This window comes from Polypterus senegalus, chromosome 13 (assembly GCF_016835505.1).
Source record: "Polypterus senegalus isolate Bchr_013 chromosome 13, ASM1683550v1, whole genome shotgun sequence".
Taxonomy (NCBI): Eukaryota; Metazoa; Chordata; class Cladistia; order Polypteriformes; family Polypteridae; genus Polypterus; species Polypterus senegalus.
The window spans coordinates 7,796,193-7,815,616 of NC_053166.1; the positions used below are offsets into that span (position 1 = coordinate 7,796,193).

Genomic DNA, 19,424 nt, shown 5'->3' on the forward strand with positions numbered 1-19,424 from the left:
GCCGTGTCACCCTTTTTATATAATGGGATGATATTTGACATTTTCCAGTCCTTTGGAATCTCTTCAGTGCGCAGTGACTTCCTATAAATATATGTCAAGGGTTTATATCTGAACTCACTGGCCTCCTTAAGAACACGAGAATAAATATTATCTGGTCCTGGTGATTTGTTTGATTTCATCTTATTTAATCTCAGCAGCACTTCTCCCTCTTTAATTTCCAAATCCTTCAGTACCTCCTTAGTAGTCCCTGTTACTGCTCTGAGGTTATCCACTTGTAAACACCTCAGAAAAATGTAAGTTTAGGGCATCTGCTGTTTCAATGTCTGTGTCTTTTAAACCCCTTTACTATTCCTGATGCACTTGAGCTCCTCTTTGACTGTTCTCTTACTATTTAAAGAATCTCTTAGGCTCATCTGTCGCCTTATCTGCTCCATTCCTCTCCAACTGTCTTTTACTGTAGCCTCCCTGATATCCTTCTTAATGGTTGCCCTCATGTTCTCATACGCTCTACGATTCACTTTGCAGTCATTAGTCTTATATGCCTTATAAAGCAGTTTTTTCCTTTGCAACTTCTTTTTTAAATCTTTATTAATCTATCCATCCATCCATCCATCCTCTTCCGCTTATCCGAGGTCGGGTCGCGGGGGCAGCAGCTTAAGCAGGGAGGCCCAGATTTCCCTCTCCCCAGCCACTTCTTCCAGCTCTTCCGGGAGAATCCCAAGGCGTTCCCAGGCCAGCCAGGAGACATAGTCCCTCCAGCGTGTCCTGGGTCTTCCCCGGGGCCTCCTCCCGGTTGGACGTGCCCGGAACACCTCACCAGGGAGGCGTCCAGGAGGCATCCTGATCAGATGCCCGAGCCACCTCATCTGACTCCTCTCTCTAGTCTGAGCTCCTCACCCTATCTTTAAGGGAAAGCCCAGACACCCTGAGGAGGAAACTCATTTCAGCCGCTTGTATTAGCGATCTCGTTCTTTCGGTCACTACCCATAGCTCATGACCATAGGTGAGGGTAGGAAGGTAGATCGACTGGTAAATTGAGAGCCTTGCCTTACGGCTCAGCTCCTTTTTCACCACGACAGACCGATGCAGAGCCCACATCACTGCGGATGCCGCACCGATCCGCCTGTCGATCTCACGCTCCATTCTTCCCTCACTCGTGAACAAGACCCCGAGATACTTGAACTCCTCCACTTGGGGCAGGATCTCTCCCCCAACCCTGAGAGGGCACTCCACCCTTTTCCGGCTGAGGACCATGCTCTCGGATTTGGAGGTGCTGATTCTCATCCCAGCCACTTCACACTCAGCTGCGAAACATCCAGAGAGCTGAAGATCACGGCCTGATGAAGCAAACAGGACAACATCATCTGCAAAAAGCAGTGACCCAATCCTGAGTCCACCAAACCGGACCCCTTCAACACCCTGGCTGCGCCTAGAAATTCTGTCCATAAAGTTATGAACAGAATCGGTGACAAAGGGCAGCCCTGGCGGAGTCCAACTCTCACTGGAAACGGGCTCGACTTACTGCCGGCAATGCGGACCAAGCTCTGACACCGGTTGTACAGGGACCGAACAGCTCTTATCAGGGGGTCCGGTACCCCATACTCCCGGAGCACCCCCACAGGATTCCCGAGGGACACGGTCGAATGCCTTTTCCAAGTCCACAAAACACATGTAGACCGGTCGGGCAAACTCCCATGCACCCTCCAGGACTCTGCTAAGGGTGAAGAGCTGGTCCACTGTTCCGACCAGGGACGAAAACCACACTGTTCCTCCTGAATCCGAGGTTCACTATCCGACGGACCCTCCTCTCCAGAACCCCGAATAGACTTTTCCAGGGAGGCTGAGGAGTGTGATCCCTCTATAGTTGGAACACACCCTCCGGTCCCCCTTTTTAAAGAGGGGGACCACCACCCCGGTCTGCCAATCCAGAGGCACTGTCCCGATGTCCATGCGATGTTGCAGAGACGTGTCAACCAAGACAGTCCTACAACATCCAGAGCCTTAAGGAACTCCAGGGCATATCTCATCCACCCCGGGGCCCTGCCACCAAGGAGTTTTTTGACCACCTCGGTGACTTCAGTCCCAGAGATGGGAGAGCCCACCTCAGAGTCCCCAGGCTCTGCTTCCTCATTGGAAGGCATGTTAGTGGGATTGAGGAGGTCTTCGAAGTACTCCTCCCACCGACCCACAACGCCCCGAAGTGAGGTCAGCAGCGCACCATCCCCACCATATACGGTGTTGACACTGCACTGCTTCCCCTCCTGAGGCGCCGGACGGTGGACCAGAATCTCCTCGAAGCCGTCCGAAAGTCGTTCTCCATGGCCTCTCCAAACTCCTCCCATGCCCGAGTTTTGCCTCAGCAACAACCGAAGCAGCGTTCCGCTTGGCCTGCCGGTACCTATCAGCTGCCTCCAGAGACGGACAGGACAAAAAAGTCCTATAGGACTCCTTCTTCAGCTTGACGGCATCCCTCACTGTCGGTGTCCACCAACGGGTTCGGGGATTGCCGCCACGACAGGCACCGACCACCTTGCGGCCACAGCTCCGGTCAGCCGCCTCAACAATAGAGGCACGGAACATGGCCCATTCGGACTCAATGTCCCCCACCTCCCTCGGGACGTGGTTGAAGTTCTGCCGGAGGTGGGAGTTGAAGTTACTTCTGACAACACGTTTGGGCCTACCAGGTCTGACCGGCATCTTCCCCCACCATCGAAGCCAACTCACCACCAGGTGGTGATCAGTTGACAGCTCCGCCCCTCTCTTCACCCGAGTGTCCAAGACATATGCCCGCAAGTCCGACGACACGACCACAAAGTCAATCATCGACCTGAGGCCTAGGGTGTCCTGGTGCCAAGTGCACATATGAACACCCTTATGCTTGAACATGGTGTTCGTTATGGACAATCTTTATTAATCCATCGTGGAGTTTTTTTTAGTTTCCTATTAATTCCACACTTAGGTACTGTATGTATCTGTCCTGCATTACATTTTTAAACCTGTTCCACTGCTCCTCGACTGTCTCCACATTTAGAAGCTTATCCCAGTCTATCCTACTTAGACTTTGCCACATCTGCTCAAAATTAGCTCTACCAAAGTCCAGCTTCACAATTTTAGTCTTTACATCTGCACTCTTACAAATTAACTAATTAACTACAGAATACGATACACAATACCTCTCTGAACATTTAAAGCTCTCCACCACCTCATTGATCTCCTACAGACTTACATTCCTCTGAATTATCATTCTCTTGTTTCAATTTACTAATAAAACGGGATTTTCTAATGGCCAAATATAACCAAAACAATTGTTCAGTCTTACCCCCAGGATCTGGTTTGGAGCGTACAGCGGTTTGTACAATCCCAAGCAGCAGATTATCCATGACTTCACTCCACAGCAGTGCCACTCACAATATGGCGGCGACGTTGACGTACGACGCTGCTGGTCATACGGCATCTAGTAATTCTATGTCTATGGAAGTGCTGCCATCCAGGGCTCCGTTGGCCCTGATGTAATCCAGGAAGGCTGCCCTCTTCTGCCCCGGGGAATATATTGCCCTCTCTCGGTCCTTCCCTTGTCCAGGCGTCCCGGTGCCAGTCGTCTGCCACACTATCTATCTTTGCATTTTATATAATGCCTTTTATATCTACCTATCTGTGTATCTGGTAGTGAGTTTTCACTACACATCAACATATGTCGTTTTCAAATTTTTTGTAATATTGATGATACCAATTTAAACATAAAACTCTAATATACGTACATTTATTCTTAACAGAAGTTGCCAGGTTAATCCCGAGTCAGCAGTCCATTCACAATTCTCCATCAACATGCAAACACAAAACCTCTGCAACCCCAAACCACTTTTTAATGTACTCATCATTGATGAGTTTATAATACACAGATTCAATTTTCAATCTGCTTCTAAATAGCATTTCAAACGTTCGTACTTTGTCAGTTGTGAAAGTGCTTTTAACTGTATTTCTTCTCGGTTTTAAAAATGATCTGAATATCTTTTATATTCTGCCTTTTATGTTTACCCATCCATCCTCTTCCGCATACCCGAGGTCGAGTCGCGGGGGCCCAGGCTTCCCTCTCCCTGGCCACTTCTTCTAGCTCTTCCGGGGGAATCCCGAGGCGTTCCCAGGCCAGCCGGGAGACATACAAATGGAGGGATTGTGTTAAAAAAATGCTTTAGCTACCTCACATTTTTATGCAATCATATTGTTTAACCCACTGAATTAAAGCTGAAAGTCTGCATTTCAACTGCATCTGAGTTGTTTCATTTAAAATTCATTGTGGTAATGTACAGACCCAAAACTAGAAAAAAGTTGTCTCTGTCCAAATATTTATGGACCTAACTGTGTCCCTCCAGCGTGTCCTGGGTCTTCCCTGGGGCCTCCTCCCTGTTGGACGTGCCAGGAACACCTCACCAGGGAGGCATCCAGGAGGCATGCTGATCAGATGCCCGAGCAACTTCATCTGACTCATCTCGATGCGGAGGAGCAGTGGCTCTACTCAGAGCCCCTCCTGGATGACTGAGCTTCTCACCCTATCTTGAGGAAACTCATTTCAGCCGCTTGTATTCGCTATCTCGTTCTTTCGGTCACTACCCATATCTCATGACCATAGGTGAGGGTAGGAGCGTAGATCGACTGGTAAACTGAGAGATTTGCCTTATGGCTCAGCTCCTTTTTCACCACGACAGACTGATGCAGAGCCTGCATCACTGTGGACGCCGCACCAATCTGCTTGGCAATGTCACGCTCCATTATTCCCTCACTCGTGAACAAGACCCCAAGATACTTGAACTCCTCCACTTGGGGCAGAATCTCGCTCCCAACCCTGAGAGGGCACTCCACCCTGGTCTTGCATTTGAAGGTGCTGATGGACCCCGTGATCATCAGAGGTGACTGTGCAGAGGGTACAGACCTATAAATACCTGGGAGTGCAGCTGGATGATAAATTGGACTGGACTGCCAATACTGATGCTCTGTGCAAGAGAGGGCAGAGCCGACTATACTTCCTTACAAGACTGGCGTCCTTCAACATCTGCAATAAGATGCTGCAGATGTTCTATCAGACGGTTGTGGCGAGCGCCCTCTTCTACGCAGTGGTGTGCTGGGGAGGCAGCATAAAGAAGATGGACGCCTCACGCCTGGACAAACTGGTGAGGAAGGCAGGCTCTACTGTAGACAAGGAGCTGGACAGTTTGACATCCATGGCAGAGCGACGGGCGCTGAGCAGACTCCTGTCAATCATGGAGAATCCACTTTCATATCTATCTGTCTATCTATCTATCTATGATTATTATTATTATTATTATATAGTGCCTTTCAAATCTATCTATCTTTTATTATTATTATACAATGCCTTTCATATCTATCTATCTATCTATCTATCTATTATTATATAGTGCCTTTCATATCTATCTATCTATCTATTATTATATAGTGCCTTTCATATCTATCTATCTATCTATCTATCTATCTATCTATCTATCTATCTATCTATTATTATATAGTGCCCATATTATCTATCTATCTATCTATCTATCTATCTATCTATCTATCTATCTATCTATCTATCTATCTATCTGATTCCCATCCCAGCCGCTTCACACTCAGCTGCGAACCGATCCAGAGAGAGCTGACCCAAGCCTTTCATGTTTATTTGAATATTATTTAACAACTTTTACATATGCATACTTTATATATTATATATCACCTTCCATATCCACCTATGTTATATGTAGTGTGTTTTATACCTGCTTATCAGTATATTATATAACAAGCTTCATCCATCCATCCATTATCCAACCTGCTATATCCTAACTACAGGGTCACGGGGGTCTACTGGAGCCAATCACAGCCAACACAGGGTGCAAGGCAGGAAACAAACCAGCTGACTTATATGCCTATTCAAAAATACAACACTTAATTATCATTATTATTATTTTTTTTCTTCTTGCCTCCTCCAATCTCGTTCCAGTTTCTCAGACACATCAAATTTTGTTGCAGCAGCTGTTACCAATTTCTTTTCCACCTCAATGTCTTTTAATTTAAAACCAACTTTATATTTTCTTCTGATCGAACGCTCCATCGTAGATAAGGGATGCTCTTATGATAAAGGTGTATGAGGGTGTGAGATACAAAAAACACTGAACAGTGCTAATGTCGCTTCAAAATCGTTTGGGTATTACCGTGTGGTCACGTAGGCACAATAGAGAGAGAAACAAAAGGCCGTGTGCTCCGTGGTTACTCTCTCAGGTGGGTGTTAACATATCATTATCTCTTGGACCAATAGCATCAGTTTTCTGCATTCGACTTATAAGACCGACATTATAAAATACTGGAAATTATACAATAAAATCAAGCCCTGACTTATCCGCGAGTATATACGCTATATATGTGCGTGTTAATCTTAAACTGCAACAGCAGACCAACCCGGTAACAAACTTGAAAATTACACTTACCCTTAAAGAAGATAGGTAAAGGATAAGTACAGTGGGAAATACCACAACAACACACAAGGTTAATATTCAGGTAGTTAAAGCCCCCCATGACTATAATATCCTCCTTTCTTTTTAAAAATCACTAAAAATGTGCATTGAAGTTACTGTCTGCATTGGGCCGTCTGTAACACACTCGTAAAATAACGCTTCTTTCCTTAATTCTTCTCAGGTGAAGCCAGATGCCCTCACTAAGATGGGGCTCATGGTTCAGCTGAAGAGGACTTGTGCTTCAATTCTGTTTGACATCAACAGCGTCTCCAGCTCCTCTTCTGTTCTGTTCTGTCTGTCCTTCCTATTAGATATGTGCCTCTCTATGTTCTACTCATCCCTGGCTTTTTTAGCTCAGTTTCCATTATTGCTATAATATCATAATTATGCTCTGCTACATACAATTCCAACTCACTTGTTTTATTTTTGTTACATCTAGCATAAAGGCGAGCTATTTTTAATGGGTTAACCCGTTTTAACTTTAACATTTAAATGTTGGGTAAGGATTTACATCAGCATGCATTTTTATTTTTACACCCCTGTTTGTTCCTTCATGTACAGTTCCACACACCCCATTCTCTAGTTTTCATAGTCCTCATGAACCTTACCCTTCTACCCTACACCAAGATTTGAGCCACAAGTTAAGCCTTCTGAAATCCTCTTTCTTACCTGGAATGGCGTGAGGAACAAACAGAGCTTCAGGAAAGACTACCTTGTCAGTTCTGCTCCTCAGCCTGGCACCTAACTCTTTAAATTTGGATCGCAGAACTGATAGACTACCATTATGTATGTCATTGTTCCAATAATGGCCAAGAGCCTATCCACCCTTCCACGGATATCACTCACCTATGTACCTGGAAGGTAACATACCATGCGAGACACTCCATCTCTGGAGCAAACCTGCACTTCAATCACCCTAATGGCTGAGTCCCCAACTATCACTACTTCTCTCTTTTTGGGAACTGGTTTTGAGGTGGCCCATGAGGGCTCCTCATACCTACCCACCACCTCAGATTCTTCACAGATGCCGTCCAGCTCCATGAGGACCTGAAAAATGTTTGACACTTCCAACCCTGGGGCTGATGCCACCATACAGTGCGCACCCTTTACCTTGTGCCTAGTGACCCACCAATCTCTACCTGTCTAGTTTGGAATGTCTTCCCATGCTACCATTGGGGCACTCTCTATCTCTCTCTCTCTCTCTCCTCTCTCTCTCCCCCCCCCCTCTCTCTCTCTCTCTCTCTCTCTCTCTCTCTCTCTCCTCTCTCTCTCCCCCCTCCTCTCCTCTCGCTCTCTCTCTCTCTCTCTCTCCTCTCCCTCTCTCTCTCTCTCTCTCTCTCTCTCTCTCTCTCTCTCTCCTCTCTCTCTCTCTCTCTCTCCCCCCTCTCTCTCTCTCTCTCTCTCTCTCTCTCTCTCTCTCTAAAGGACACCCTGGCCAGGTCCGCCAATTCTCTACTACAACGCAGGCCATCCAACTCCTCCTCAAGTTCAGCAACCCTGATTTCGAAGTGTGAGATCAGGTGGCATCTCCTGTAGATGAAACCCTCATAGAAGACTACAGACTCCTCCAAACCATCCTCTAGAACAGGAGTCGGCAACCTATCAGTGGTGTTGTCCAGAAACTGTTTTACAATGTTATTCCTCGTGCTGACATAATCCTACCAGTTTTATTATATATAGTATCAAAATTAATCCAGTTATAATGGGCTTCAAAAGTATTTACTTTTGAAGCCCATTATAACCAGATCTTATATTATTGCTCATTCAATATTTCCGTAGAAAAGAATTTGTCAATATTTTTTATAACTACATTCGGTGGCTTTATTTTTGGTTCCAATTATTTGACTAAAATAAGTAGTTTGTTCCTTAAAGCCAGAAACGGTCCTTTTTATAGCTTCACGTTTCTCAGAGTTTTTAAACGTGGACTGATGTTTAGTTTGATAAGGTCTTTGTACACTTGACATACAACAACAACAACATTTATTTCTATAGCACATTTTCATACAAAAAGTAGCTCAAAGTGCTTTACATAACGAAGAAAAGAAGAATAAAAGACAAAATAAGAAATTAAAATAAGACATTAGTTAACATAGAAAAGGAGTAAGGTCCGATGGCCAGGGTGGACAGAATAAACAGAAAAAGAACTCCAGACGGCTGGAGAACAAAAAATATAAAATCTGCAGGGGTTCCAGGCCACGGGACCACCCAGTCCCCTCTGGGCATAACGACACTTTCACAGCATAACGCACACACAGCACGATCCAAATCTATATTCATTCGTCCAAGAGTCTTAAAAAGAGCGAACATCAAGTTTTTGTCTTTAATGAGTCATTTTAGTGTAATATATTACTTAATAATAACAAAGTTTCTTTTAACGTACCACAGTTGGCACTGAACACATGCGTTCCCTTTACACGTGAGTCGCGTGCACAAAACGTAGGCGAGGGCGCAAATGCATGCATTGTAATTAAAAGACACACATATATATATTTTTTACTATATTTCCATTCAATCAGAGTGCCATAGAAAATCGCTCGGCGTGCCACGCTTGGTAAGTTGCCAGCCCCTGCTCTAGACATCCAATAACACTTGCATTGCACTGGTCCCATTATAAAAAATTTACTTTGGGTTTCTAAAGCTGCTCATTCTGTTCTCATTCACACAAATCTCCAAATCCCCTCCTGCTTTTTTGCACTCCGTCTGGTCATATCAAATGTCACCAGTCCTTCATTTTGTTAATGTCATCTGCTATAGGAGGTTTAAGTCAGTTTGCCGCAGTAATAAAAATGCCACATACCTGAAGTCACCGTAATTCACTATTAGATGTCACAGTTCTTTCAACTTAAAAAGTGATTGAACTTTCCAAGAAATATGGAGGTGGATCAATGTTTAAATCTCTTCCAATTTACTTTTATCTTCACTTCAGATCTCCAAATTTGTCAACCTTGGATGAGATGTTGCTCCAAAAAAGGTGTGAGATAGCGAGCTCCCTTGTCAGTAGTAGTGATTGCAGTGCTACCACATTGGTATAAGAATATTTAACATATCCCACTTAACACATTTCCAAATCTCTTACCTTCACAGATGTGTGGCACCTTTCAGATGCGGTTTGTTCACCCTATGATGACTTTCAAGTTCACATCTCTTTCTCAGCTGAGAAGGGCTAAAGCTCAAGTAGATACTAGAAAAGGGGCAAATACTTTTTCACAGCATGGTGAATGTGTCACTTTACCTGCCAGGGCTCACGTTGTAGCATTATGCAAAGAGTACTGTAGAACTGACTTTCAATTTGAATAACTAAATGTAAATGTAACAAGTCTAAAATTTGAGCTATCAGGGTGCGGTTTATGGGTTTCAAATGCAAATCCCACCGCTGACTCACTCTGTGACTTTGAATGAGTGACCAAAGTCACTCATGTCTACAGTGGGTGGCACGGTGCCACAGTGTTATAGCACTGCTACTATGCAGTAAGGAGACCCAGGTTTGAGTCCAGGTTCCTTTCTGCATGGAGTTTCAATGTTCTCCCCATCCTTCTAGGTCCTCCAGTTTTCTCCTACAGTCCAAAGACACACAAGTTAGGTGAATTGGTGATTCTAAATTAGTGCTAATGTATGGGTGAGGTGTGTGTGATGGACTGGTGCCCTGTCCAGGGATTGTTCCCTGCCTTGTGCCCTATGCTAGCTGGAATAGACTCTATCAGACCCCCGATGACCGACTTCAGGAAAAAGTGGGTTAGAGAGTGAGATGTCTAAAGTGTGACATTATTATCACTATGATAGGCGCTATATAAAAATCACAGATTTACTAGTCACATGTCCACCTCACTGACTCCTTGTGTCACCCTTTGTGAGTCCTGCCAAGTGCCACATGTCCATACTGCATTTGTAAACTACCTTGTGGTGGTCTTCACTATGGACATCAGGGAGTCACCTGCCAGTGCCAGCCTGGTAGAAAATATCAAAAAGCTTCAGTCAGTCAGTTGTATTGGAACAGCAAATAAGGGTTCCACTCAACCTTGAAAGGCGCTATATGAAACCATCATCTACTTCACTCACAAGTAACCAGAATGTAAGAATTTAGAAAGATATTGTCAAAGAGAGACACAGAGCCGTTCTCAGGATTAACGTGTGTGGAGTGCTGAAGTTAAGTGAAGGCAGCGAGTGACTTGCAGATGTCGATTACACTTCATAAAATGCTTGCTAATGCTGTAAGCGACGTTCACATTTATATTCATTTGCTTGGCAGGCACTTTTATTCAAAGCAACTTACAAAAGATGTCAACATAATTGAATAGGAATCAGTCTGTTTGGGAACAAATGTGACAGGACAAGAGTACAAAATGAATCATCGGGAGTTATAACTCCTAGCAGAGAAAGCCTAACAAATCAACTCCTGAGGCAGAAACTCACCAAACAAAAGTCTTCAAATGCTTCTTCAACTGTTTGGATGGAGGTGGGCAGTTTGTTCCACCAGCCAGTCTGCTACAGAAGAAAAGAGTCTGGACTGAAATTTGATGCCAAACAGAGGTGGCATCACCAGATGCAGATTAACAGCAGTCCACAAAGGCTGAGAAGGACAAGGGGACCTCACAAGTGCCTTCATACACGTAGGTGCTGAGCCATTGACTACTCTGTAAGCAAGCACCAAGAATATGAACTTAATACGTACCTCTACGTGAAGCCAGTGTAGTGATGTGACGAGAGGAGTGACCTCAGCTGATTGAACATGGGACACGCTGCTGCATTTTCAATTAGTGAATAAGTGACTTGGTGACACATGCCGGTACTCCTGACAGCAGAGAGGTCACAGTAGTCTGGACATGACAAGATGAAAGCCTGGACTAGGAGTTGTGCTGAGTGAATCTGCAAGACCAAAAAAAAAATGCATATGGGAAACGTGAGGAGGTGATTATTAACAAAAGGAGAGGACCCAGCACCAGTCCTTGGGGTACCGCTATGTTTAACTGATGCATGCTTGACAGCTCTCTATGCCAGGACACACAATACAATACAATTTATTTTTGTAGAGCCCAAAATCACACCAGAAAGCCAGCCCCTGGACACAGACAGACAGACACCAGAATTTCCAAAAGCACACTCCTTTATTACTTTCACAGCACCACAATGCCTTGTCACCAACACTGTTGTCTGTTTCTCTTTGATCTCCACTCCCCTCCTCACAAGCTCCATCTCCTTCCTCCCAACTCCGGCTCCTCTACTGGAGGGAGGCGGGCCCTTTTATAATGACCCGGATGGGCTCCGGGTGCTCCGATACTTCCTGGTGTGGCGGAAGTGCTGACATTGAGGGTTCCATAACCGTCCGGGCGCCCCCTGGAGATGGCCATGTCCTCCCATAGGGATGAGCTTCCCAGCTCTGTTCCAGTGGCCCCCAAGCAGACCCGGGTGGATGCCCTCTCGTGGCCCAGGGGAGGTATCGTCCCTCTCGTGGACTGTCCAGACATCCTGGCTGGGTTGAGTCCCCAGCCGTCTGGCACAGGGCTTTAACAGTCCCTGCCTCTTGACAGCTCCCCAGCCTTGACTCTCTAAGAAGAGTCAAGAGGTAGGACTCAAGCAAGCGGAGGGCAGTCCCAGTCATGGCAAGGTGGACCAGGTGGTTTACTCAGTCAAAGGTAGTGAAGAGATCTAGCAGGATGAGCGCACAGATGGCATGTTGGCAACTCCGGCCTGCATTAATGTGCCAACAACAGCAAGCGGAGTTGTGTCTGTGGAATGGCACTCCATGAAGCCTGACTGATTAGAGCCAAACAGATTTAGTTAGAGACAGCAGGTGAGGACGGAGAGGAGAGACACTCGCCTGTGATGAGCGACTTGAGATGCGTTGAGGAGAGGAGTTATTGGGGCCTGTTTGAACAATGCAATGCAAACAATGTTCTCAACAACAACAATTAGAAGAAAACTTTATGCTACGGAAATGATTCGGGTAAGTCAACACCAGGGCAAGGCTGTCCGAGGATAAGGCGACATAACTGAAATTAGAAATTGCTCAAAAAAATGAAAGGAACATTTTGAAAACACATCAGATCTCAATGGGGAAACACATCCTGCTGGCTCTCCCTACTGCTATGGACTGATATGGTGATGTGTGAGGAATGAAAGGATGGAAATGAAATGATCAATCGACAGAGGGACACCCCGAAAATCAAAGGGAACAAAATGATGCAGTGGCAGGCAGGCAGAGTCCATTTGGCCGAAATACCATTGCAGCAACTCCAAATCCATCCATCTATCCATCCATCCATCCAGCCATCCATCCATCATCCAACACACTATATCCTAACTACAGGGTCACGGGGGTCTGCTGGAGCCAATCTCAGCCAACACGGGGCGCAAGGCAAGAAACAAACTCCAGGCAGGGCACCAGCCCACCGCAGCAACTCCAAATCGTACTCAGTAATTTGTATTTACGCCACCCTCCCCACCCCCTGCTTGTATGCATGCCTGACGACATCGAAATGAGACAACTGATGGTGTCCTCTGGTATCTCCTCCTAGATCTGGACCAGAGCATCACTGAACTCCTGGACAGTCTGAGGCGTTGGATGAACCGAACCATAATGTCCCACCCAAAGGTGTTTTATTGGATTGAGGTCAGGCGAGTGAGCGTGGGGGGGAGACCAGTCAATGGGATCAATTCCTTCATCCTCTTGCCACATGAGGCCGGGCATTGTTGTACAGCAGGAGGAATCAGTATAGGGTCTGACAATGGGGACAAGGATTTCATCCCGATACCTAATGGCAGTCGAAGTGCCGTTGTCTAGCCTGTAGAGGTCTGTGTGCTCCTCCATGGATATGCCTCCCCAGACTGACCATCACTGACCCACCACCAAACAGGTCATGCTGAACGATGTCACGTCTGTCACATGTGTTCAGTGTGAACCTGCTCTCATCTGTGAAAAACACAGGGCGCCAGTGGTGGACCTGCCAATTCTGGTATTCTATGGCAATTGCCAATCGAGCTCCACAGTGCCCACTAGAGGATGTCGGGCCCTCAGGCCACCCTCATGAAGTCTGTTTGTGATTGTTTGGTCAGAGACATTCACAGCAGTGGTCTGCCTGCGTGCTGGAAGTCATTTTGTAGGCTCTGGCAGTGCTCATCCTGTTCCTCGTTGCCCAAAGGAGCAGATGACGGTGGGTCCTGCTGGTGGGTTAAGGATCTTCTACGAGGGGCCCTGTCCAGCTCTCCTGGAGTAACTTCCTGTCTGTCTCCTGGAATCTCCTCCATGCCCTTAAGACTGTGCTGGGAGACGCAGCAAACCTTCTGGTAATGGGAGGCATGTATTGATGTGTCTGCCATCCTGGAGAAGTTGGACTACCTGTGCCAGCTCTGTAGGGTCCATGTTTGGCCTCATGCTACCAGTAGTGACACTGAGTGTAGCCAAATGCAAAACGAGTGACAAAACAGATGAGGAGGGAAAAATGTCAGTGGCCTCCCTCCACCTGTTAACCCATTCATTCCTGTTTTGGGGATCGTTGCCCCCCTCTAGTGCACCAAAGCAGCTGAAACTGAACAAGCCCCTCCGCTACTTCACTGAGCAGATCAACAACCCACAAGTGTCACTGACTTGATACTGTACTTGGATTCAAGCGTGTTCCTTTCATTTTTTTTTCAGCTGTATATTTTCCATGATTTTAGCGACAGAAATGAAGAGCCACATCAGGGAGCACACAACACACCTTCTATCTATCCATCCATTTATTTTATAGCACCTTTTATATTTAACTGACGTGTGTATTTCTAAGGTCGTTCAAAATTTAAAATAGTTTTAAGTAATTGGGAGGATCAATGCCTGCAAGGCTATTTTTATTTGTTTTATTTGTTAAGCAGATGTGCCGCCTTATAAATTGGACAGCCAGTCTGACACACACACACGCCAACGAGACGAGTCGAGATGTCTGCCATGCGCCTCCTGCTGCTGTGCGTCGCCTTCATTTGCCTCTCAGGTGAGATTCCTGCTTAGTCAGTTTGCGTCTTTCCCACAGTCGCCAGGTTTGCGACAAAGAAAATAAAAGTGATTAGGAAAAATTGGCTTTAAGAAGGTTTAAGGGGAAGGAATTCAATAAAATTTCAACTTCAACTCCAGTTTGTACTTGTTTGAGTTTTGTTGCTGATAATCCGTTTTTTCTCTCACATGCACATGCTAAATATTTCAAGTTCAAATTTAATTGTATGTTCTTTTTATGAGTTTTGTTATAAATAAGCTGTTTTTATTTCCACTCACACGCACGTGTTATATATGCTAAACTCATAAGTTTACACACTCTGGCAGAATCTGTAAAATGTTAGCCGTTTTTGGAAAATACGAGTGGTCAGACAAAGCCCCCATCTTATAAAGGTTTGTAACGCCAGGGAAAACATGCAAATGGCACGCAGGGAGGGCACGGGATGGAAACTCTGATCTCCTAATGGCGACTGTGCCACCTGGTTTTTATATCATAAGGTGTAAAAAGGCTCTCTATAATAGAGTACAGATAAAATTCTGTTACAACGAACGTCCAGGGACCTAAAAAATATTTTGTTGTAATGAAAATTTCATTGTGATGAGATTCTGTATTTGTTACTATGTTGCTTTCTTTAACTTGCGTCCAGGCGTTGGCAATCATTTCAATAGCTTCTTTTGCGTTATTTTAATCTTCTCCTGTCTGCAAGTTATGCTGACAAGAATTTTTCTCAGCTTTTCTTTGCTATAATACACTTTCAGGGTGCCAGTGATGCCCAAATCCAATGGCTGAAGCACTGCTGTGCAACTGGGTGGGAGGAATTCAACACAAATATTATCTAAATGTTGTGGGCAGCACAGTTATCAATCAGGAGCCGAATCATCCTTTTCTTCTTCATATTGTGAGGTTTCTGAACTCTTTTGGGATAAACAGGAACGTCACGCTGAAGAGTGTCCCAAAGTGCGATTGCCGCGTCTCTGTAAGACTGTTTGTCCGTTGCTGGGGCAGGGCCACCGCAGGCTCACAGCGGTGCAGTGAGGTGCCACAGACATGAATCCTAACAGATCGTGGGCGCACTATAAGTCCCTGTCTTACACCTGAAAACATGAAGCTGAGTCTCAGTACTTCAGCAAAACCTTCTTTATTCAGCTTGAATCAGGAACGGCACAGTTATTTATTGTAGCGTGATCTGCCACTCTCCTATACACAGACACGGCAGCCGGGCAAGGTCGTGGCACCAGGTTAGTGGCCAAGTAATTCTGTTCCCTGCATTACCCATTGAGTTTGCTTTGGCGGAGAGACGCATTAGAGCTGTGAGCCTACTGTTACCACGGCAACATATAAACAGTCTTCCACAGACGCGTTGATCGCACTTCGGGACGCTCTTCGGCATGTCGTCCCATTGACGGAGGTCCCAAGAGAGTTTAGAAACCTCACATTTTCTTGAATGAGTGCCGCATTAATAGGAATGCATCACTTCTCCACATAAAAATTGCTTTTTCGACATCTTCAAATGCAGCTGTTCGCATAAGTTTGCAACCCGAGATTTTTCTTCTTTTTTTAGCTCGGTCTTTCAAGAAACTCGATAGTGTCGGTGGCGAAATCCTGAATTCACTGGCAACGTCTCTTTTTGCTTTTTACCGCAATCGAGAGCTGCAAAAATGTAAAGTTTGTTTTTTTTCTAATATGAACTGTTATCGTTTATTCGTGTCTGCCGTTTCTATAGGAGGGTGACAATGAGTTCAATTCCAATGGATGTTGACGAGCGATAAGCAAAAACCACCGAAAACAAACACAGCAAAAAAAAAATAAAAATAAAAATAACAGTACGAGGAAAGTTCGAAGAAAGAAAAATAAATGACAATGTTTCTGTTGGGGGATCGTTGGGAGCCACAATGAGCTGCGGCCACAGAACTAACTGCTCTGTGGAGGATTCGTTCAGGCATTTCAAGGGCACTTCATTGTAATGAAAGTATCTGCTGAATGTAACGAGATTTCTATAGACTCGCGTCATATGAGGACACTGGCGGGACCATTAAAATACTTCGTTGTAATGAAAATTTCGTTGTAAAGATATTCGTTCTAACAGAATTTGACCTGTATATAGATAGACATGAAAAGCTTTATAGTATAGATAGCAATTGAAAGGCACTATATGATACAGAGATAGCTTAGCAGCTGCGGTGGGCTGGCACCCTGCCTGGGGTTTGTTTCCTGCCTGGCGACCTGTGTTGGCTGGGATTGACTCCAGCAGACCCCCTGTGACCCTGCAGTTAGGATATAGCGGGTTGGATAATAGATGGATGGATAGCTCAGCAGACACTTTTATCCAAAGCAACTTACAAAAGAGGTAAACAATTGAGTAACTTTAGGCGAGGGTCTGCTTGTTCAGCAAGTGTAATTGGGAGGGTGACACAAGTGGGGGATTAATAAAGTATAATTAAAAAAAAAAGTGAAAAGATGTAAAAACTCCATCCATCCATCCATTATCCGACCCGCTATATCCTAACTACAGGGTCATGGGGGTCTGCTGGAGCCAATCCCAGCCAACACAGGGCGCAAGGCAGGAAACAAACCCCGGGCAGGGCGCCAGCCCACCGCAGGGCACACACACACCAAGCACGCACTAGGGGCAATTTAGGATCACCAATGCACCTAACCTGCATGTCTTTGGACTGTGGGAGGAAACTCACCCAGACACTGCGCCACCGTGCCATCCACGTAAAAACCCTAACCTTACAATTATAGATTAAATCAATAAATCAATTAAACATAAATTAACCAAGAATATAAAAATATTGCAAAGTTGTTTTTGACACATAAATGTGAAAGGCACTTTTTTTTTTTCAAAATATCTTTACTAACTCCAAATAGCAATAAAAGATCACGTTTTGTGTAATAAGATGTACATCACCAAAATGTATTTTCATACAATTTTTAAGACAAAACTCCCCCTCCTCACTCCTTGCGAGACATCCGTACTTTCAACACCCCCCACCCTACACAAATTCATTTTTATTTCATATTTCTTTCTAAACAAGTGTTTAAAGAGTAAATGTAGTCCTCCTGTCTATCAGATAGACAGACATGAAAGGCGCTATAACATAGTAACATATGCACGTATGTGGAAATCTTGTCCAGTTGTACAAATGCTTCTGTGTGCCTTCAACGAGATTTCCAGGTGGGAATGTCAGCCCCTCGGGATCACACAAGGGTTGCTGGAGAGGAGCCCACCGAGGAGTTTGTGGTTCCATAGTCCATCAGTGTAGCCGTCAGCACCGAGCACCACATGCTGTATATGATGACAGGTGTTTCTTGTATAATTTAATATGTGATATGATGATAGATTCATAATGCTTAAATGCTTATTTATGAGAATGAATGAAGATTTGAAGTTTTTTTCCGATGTTTCAGGGAGTATTCAATGACGTGTTTTACCATCTTTTCTTTCACAGTCTTGACATGCCAAGCCGACGTAGTCCAGGTAAGGATCTCCTCAGGTTCTCTTCCTTCAGCGCCCGGCTGTGATCATCCACCTAACCTTCTGCTCTCTATCTCCATAGCCTAACTGTCGCAACGCCTGTGTTAAAGGCTCAAAACCCATCGGCCATGTGTGTGGCAGCAATGGCCGGACCTACGAGAGCCAGTGCGCATTCTGTATAGACAAACAGTAAGTGGCAAGTGTTTTCAACCCGCCTGAGTTTTAGAAAGTTAACTTGAATGTTTAAGAAATCAACTGTAGTGAGTGCCTTGAGTTATAAAACCTCCTACCCTCAGCCTTAGTTAAGAGTTTAATTCTGAATGTTCGGAAATGGACAGAAGCGTAATCCTAATTTGCTCTCCTTTGCTGATGGTATCCTATATATACAGTTAGGTCCATAAATATTTGGACAAGGCCACATTTTTCTCATTTTGCTCTGTACATCACCACAATGAATTTTAAATGAAACAACTCAGATGCAGTTCAGCTTTAATTCAGTGGGGTGAACAAAAAGATTCCATAAAAATGTGAGGCAACTAAAGCATTTGTTAACACAATCCCTTCATTTCAGGGGCTCATTATTTAACATGATGAGATTGAAGCAGTTCAGATATCCCATAATATTATACATATGGACTGCCTGTATGCAATGTGTTCCTTTTCTTAACTATGCTGTTGTGCTGAGTGGGCAGTGGTCACCTGATCCAGGACCACCACAGGTGTTGCCATCCCATACCTGCCTCAGGTGTGCAGGTGGTGCTGAGTGCGGCTCTTAAAGTCTCCTGTGAGTGAAATGAAGGAAGCGTCACAGAGTGGACATCTCGGCTCACTGTTTTAATTCTTCACACGTCTTTCCATTACAGTTTTTATAATTCTGGGAACAACGTTGTAAAATATGAAGACTGCTGAATCCAGAGCGGGACACCTGGAGGTCTGCTGATCTTCTCTCTCCTTTGCATTTCACAAGCCCCCTTTTTGCCCCACTGCTGAAATAAACATTTACTTCTGGCATGAAATCTGATCCCAGACTCATTTTTATTGTGTTTACCTCATATAATATCCAAAGTGACCTCCAAATCAGGGCTGCATACCACAGTTCTTTCCTGATTTCCACACTGTAAGGCCTGGCAGGTGTGACGGCTCTTTCTAGTGACACTGCTGTACGCTGTACCTGCCACTGGAGTTTTTCATAAGTGACTTTTCTGCACGGTGTCTTTCTATTGTGAACTTCATGTTGTCCACTAGGTGGTCTAACAGGCATGGCAGCTCCCTGGATGGCAAAGAGAATCAAAGGTGAAGGCTGATGATGATTTTATATAGCGCCTTCCATCATGAACAGCAGTTCTTACCATATTTCAATATGGCTATCTGTTACAACTTCCTCATCTCATGAAGAGTTTCTCTTTTCAAGACTGAATATGACACTTTGTGACTTTATATAGTGCCTTTCTTTTGTGAACACCAATTCTTCCTGCATTTCTGGTTAGC

General features: G+C 44.9%; 1 protein-coding gene across 1 annotated transcript; it reads left to right on the forward strand.

Annotated features, from left to right (window-relative positions):
* Nucleotides 1-14,372: 14,372 nt before the first annotated feature.
* LOC120543185 (serine protease inhibitor Kazal-type 12-like) lies at nt 14,373-18,957 on the forward strand. Its single transcript, XM_039776117.1, has 4 exons — nt 14,373-14,458; nt 17,911-17,939; nt 18,019-18,125; nt 18,800-18,957. The coding sequence occupies exons 1-4, from the start codon at nt 14,407-14,409 to the stop codon at nt 18,843-18,845; spliced, it is 234 nt and encodes a 77-aa protein (XP_039632051.1). The 5' UTR covers nt 14,373-14,406; the 3' UTR covers nt 18,846-18,957.
* Nucleotides 18,958-19,424: the final 467 nt, after the last annotated feature.